The 3,769-nt window shown below is 62.5% G+C and overlaps 1 protein-coding gene across 1 annotated transcript in view; it reads right to left on the reverse strand.

Annotated features, from left to right (window-relative positions):
- AFAP1 (actin filament associated protein 1) overlaps positions 1-3,769 on the reverse strand; it is a 57,446-nt gene that overhangs the window by 3,432 nt on the left and 50,245 nt on the right. The window contains exons 15-17 of the mRNA XM_004715061.2: positions 3,385-3,549; positions 1,360-1,550; positions 95-259 (exon numbers count right to left, since the gene is read on the reverse strand). Coding sequence (XP_004715118.1) covers positions 95-259; positions 1,360-1,550; positions 3,385-3,549 — 521 coding nt within the window. The remainder of the gene's footprint in view (positions 1-94; positions 260-1,359; positions 1,551-3,384; positions 3,550-3,769) is intronic.

The following is a 3,769-nucleotide window of genomic DNA, read 5'->3' on the forward strand; positions in this document are numbered from 1 at the left end:
CGGTCACGGGGGTGGGGTCTCAGGTGTCAGGGCGGGGTCTCAGTGTGGGGAAGAGAAGTCCGCCGGTCATGGGGGTGTGGTCGGGCAAGCTCACCTTGGCCTTGCGCAGCACGTGGCCTCTGCAGGGGGAGCTGCCAGTGGAGGCTGCGGGTGGGCGTGCCCTCAGGGCGCTGTTGACGGGCATGGAGCCCTCAGCGTCACTGGTGTCACAGCTGGAGATGGGCGAGTTCTCCAGTGTCCGATGCCGGAACCCAGGAGACTGTGGATGGAGCCAGGTCAGTGAGGCGGGGCTTCCGGTGGGAACACAGCTCATGTGGAAGCTGGAGTGGGCTTGGGACACTGGCAGCACCACACTGAGCATGTGGTCAGTGCCCAGTCCTTGAATCTGCTGCCATGCCCAGCCCAGAAAGGTACACTGAGGCTAGGCGCTGGTGGCAGCAGGGGGAACAGTAAGCTGCCAGCATTAGCTCTGGGACCGGTCACCCCAAGCTTGGCACCCAGGCTCAGAGGACCCATTCACTCTGGGGGCGGCCCCAGCAGGGTCTACACCCATCTCTGAGGCATTGCACGGAGCCCAGTGTCCACTCAGGGCCCGTCCACAGCCCGTCCTCATGGAGCGGACAAGGGCCACTGTGCCGTGGACACCAGTGTCGAGTGTGGCTCGGCGCATCACTTGAGACCAGAAAAGCCACTGGTCATCATGGCAGGCATGTGGGGGACATTTGCTGACGCTGGACCCCCGGGGTCGGCTCTCACCTGCGTCCTTGGAGTTGTTAGTAACAGAGGGCAATGACGAAGGGGAGGGTGCACTAGGGAAGTCAGTATGGGTGGGGACAGAGGGGGACAGAACAGTGGCTTGGAGAGGCCAGCGGGTGTGAGGGGGTGGGTGCCCGGGGCGACACAAGCTGTGGTCCAGCCAAATGCTCAGCATGTGGGTGACATCGACCCCATCTAGCCAGCTGCCCTCACACCAGGACCTGGGCACCTCAGACTGCCCTCCGGAGCTAGGAGGTGGCGTCCACCCACAGGCCCCGCATACAAGGGGGCTGGTGATGGCAGCTCTGAGAGGCTGGCTAGCCAGCCAGACACCTGCTGCCACATTGAGGCCCAGCTGGCAGGCGCTCCACAGGGCACCGTGTTCAACCACGCGGGCGGCGGGCCTTTCTCCAGGGCACCTCTGGGTGGCACTCCTCTGCAGCCTCCTACTTGGCCCCAAGGGGCCCACCCATCTGTGGACCATCAGAAGGGACTCCCGGCCATCCATCCATCTGGGCTTGTTCCAGTGGAGGAGAGAACTGGCCCTGCCCCCCTCTTTCATAGAGAGTGCCCCACTGACTGGGACCCAGGCCCGGCGCATACCTGTGGGCTGGAGGTCCCCGACTTGGGCTCGATGGCCAGCCCCAGGGTGATGCCCCCGGCCAGGGCCTTGCGCAGGCTCTCCTTCACCTCAGTCAGCTCCAGCTCCAGGCTCACGCGCTCGGCCTCCTTCTGCCTGCAGTCCTCCTCCAGCTGCTTCAGCTTCTCCTCCAGGCTGGCCTGCGTCCTCCTGCCTGCACAGAACGCCACATGGAGCTGGCCCCGCAGCAGTGCCCCCGCCAGCCCCTTCCCTTGGTGGGCGGCGGGGCTGGGATCCTCAGGGACGAGCCCTAGGCCTCAGTGGCACGTGGAGCACCTGCGTCCCCAGGGTCTCGCGCACGCACAGCTGGGGGGTCTGTCTGCTGTGCTCACCCCTCACTCGCTGCTCTGCCCAGACCCCTACTGGCTGAACCCATGGCCAGCCAACCCAGCAGCCACGGAATCGAGGCCCGGCCGGCGCCTTCGGGATCTGAAACTGGCTCTCCTTTCTTGTTCCTGCTTTCTCTTCTGTTGAGGCTGTGCTGTATCACTCTGCTACTGTCGCTAGGGCTGTGTGCTTTATGCATGCTTTCCTGTGCATGCAATCCAGGGTAGGTAAATCTACAGGCAGTAGCTGGATTAATGAATGGCTGGGGGGGAGGGGCGGGGGCTGGGGGGAAAGGGGGAGGGACAGCAATGAGGACGAGGAAGAAGACAATGCTCTGAAGTGGACCGTGGTGGTGACTGCGCAGCTCCGGCTAACAGGATTGAACTGTATGATACATGAACTATGTGCTCACGAGCCTTTACAAAAAGAGAGACTACAGTTGAGGGAACCCTGTGGACAGGGACTCCCCACTCCCCGGCTGGAGCAGTTATACGCTTGGTGGCTTTGTGCTTTTCTGGTGACCACTAAGCATGTGGGTGTGCAGAGGGTGAGGCGCTGGGCTGCCCACAGCAAGGTCGGGGATTCAAACCAGCAGCCTCCTGGGAGAAAGGCCAGGCCTGCTGCTCCCATGCAGGTTGGCAGCCAGGCAGACCCGCGGGCAGTTCTACTCTGTCCTGCAGGGCAGCCGTGAGCTGGAGACCACAGGATGGCCCTTCACAACAGATACAGTTATACATCTAGAATGTTATGTTTAGATAGCATAGACGTATATGGCTTACGTAGACGTAAGGGAGCCCTCGTGGCATAGTGGTTCTGCGTTGGGCTACCAAGGATCAGGTCAGCAGTTGTAAACCACCAGCCGGCCCTCGGGAGGGGGAGGAGGCTTTCTATCCAGTGGAGAGTTTCGGTCTCGGAAGCCCAAAGGGGCAGTTCTACCCTGTCCTATAGGGTTGCTGTGTGAGTTTTTATGTATATAGCTTATATAGTGTATACAGCTTATAACTAGCTCCATACCCAGCTTACACGTGCAGAGCTTACGTATGGAAATAACCCCAAGTCAGTGCAGCTGCACAGCGGCCCTTTTGGTAGCACTGTAGGCTGCGGACTGAGCTGCCAACCACAAGGTCCGAGTTCTAAGCTCGCAGTGGCTCCGTGGGAGGTCCACGTGGGAGGTCCACGTGGGAGGTCCACGACGCTGTCTGCTCCTGCAAAGCTGTGAAGTCCAGGGACCCTGGGGCAGTTCTACCCTGTCCTACGGGGCTCCTGGGGGAGAGGACGTGTCGGGTTCATGGGGTGAGGTGGGGCTGGAGGGTCCTGGGATTTCCCATGAGCCTCTAGGGATGGCGTGCCCAGCACAGTCCCTCACGCACATGGTGACATACCCACACACCCGCGCCTGGGCCATCGATGGGTCACAACACTGCACTGTCCCAGGGGTTGCTGGTGGCCACCTTGTCCCCAGAACCATGACAAAGGTCCAGCAGTCCTGGGGTCAGCGGTGGGCTCCTGACTCAGCCTAAGCCCCTTGGACCTACTGCCCCCACCCCCCACCCCCACCTCCGGCCAGGCTCCTTTCACTCTCCCTGTGTTGGGACCTCTCCTCGGGACCAGCCTGACTCTGGGGGGGCTACACAGCCAGGCCAGCCCCCCACCCCCTGCACCTGTGTTCACTTCCAGGGCCGCGCGCAGGGCCCTCCGCTCCTGGCGCAGCTGCGCGAGCCGGGTGCGCAGCGCCTCCTTCCGCGCCAGCAGCTCTCCCTCCTGGCTCTGCAGCCGCTGGGCGTCCGCCTCCACGCGGCTCTTGCCGTATCTGTACTGGTCGGCACCTGGACGAGGAACCACGGCAGACGTGCACCGTGAGGCTCCCGGCAGGTGCACAGAGTCCTCACACCCCCGTCTCGGGCCAGTTCCCGGGCAGCGCACTCGGACAGGAGTGTGTGTGTGTGTGGGGGGTTAGGCTGGAGGGCAGTGGAGGGGAATGCTACAGGTGACCAGCGCCCAGCCTTTAGTTATAGATGCAAAAGGAGTTCGGACGCCGCTGGACAA

Source organism: Echinops telfairi, unplaced genomic scaffold, assembly GCF_000313985.2.
Source record: "Echinops telfairi isolate 266 unplaced genomic scaffold, ASM31398v2 ScPeMD7_28;HRSCAF=97, whole genome shotgun sequence".
In the NCBI taxonomy this organism is placed as follows: domain Eukaryota; kingdom Metazoa; phylum Chordata; class Mammalia; order Afrosoricida; family Tenrecidae; genus Echinops; species Echinops telfairi.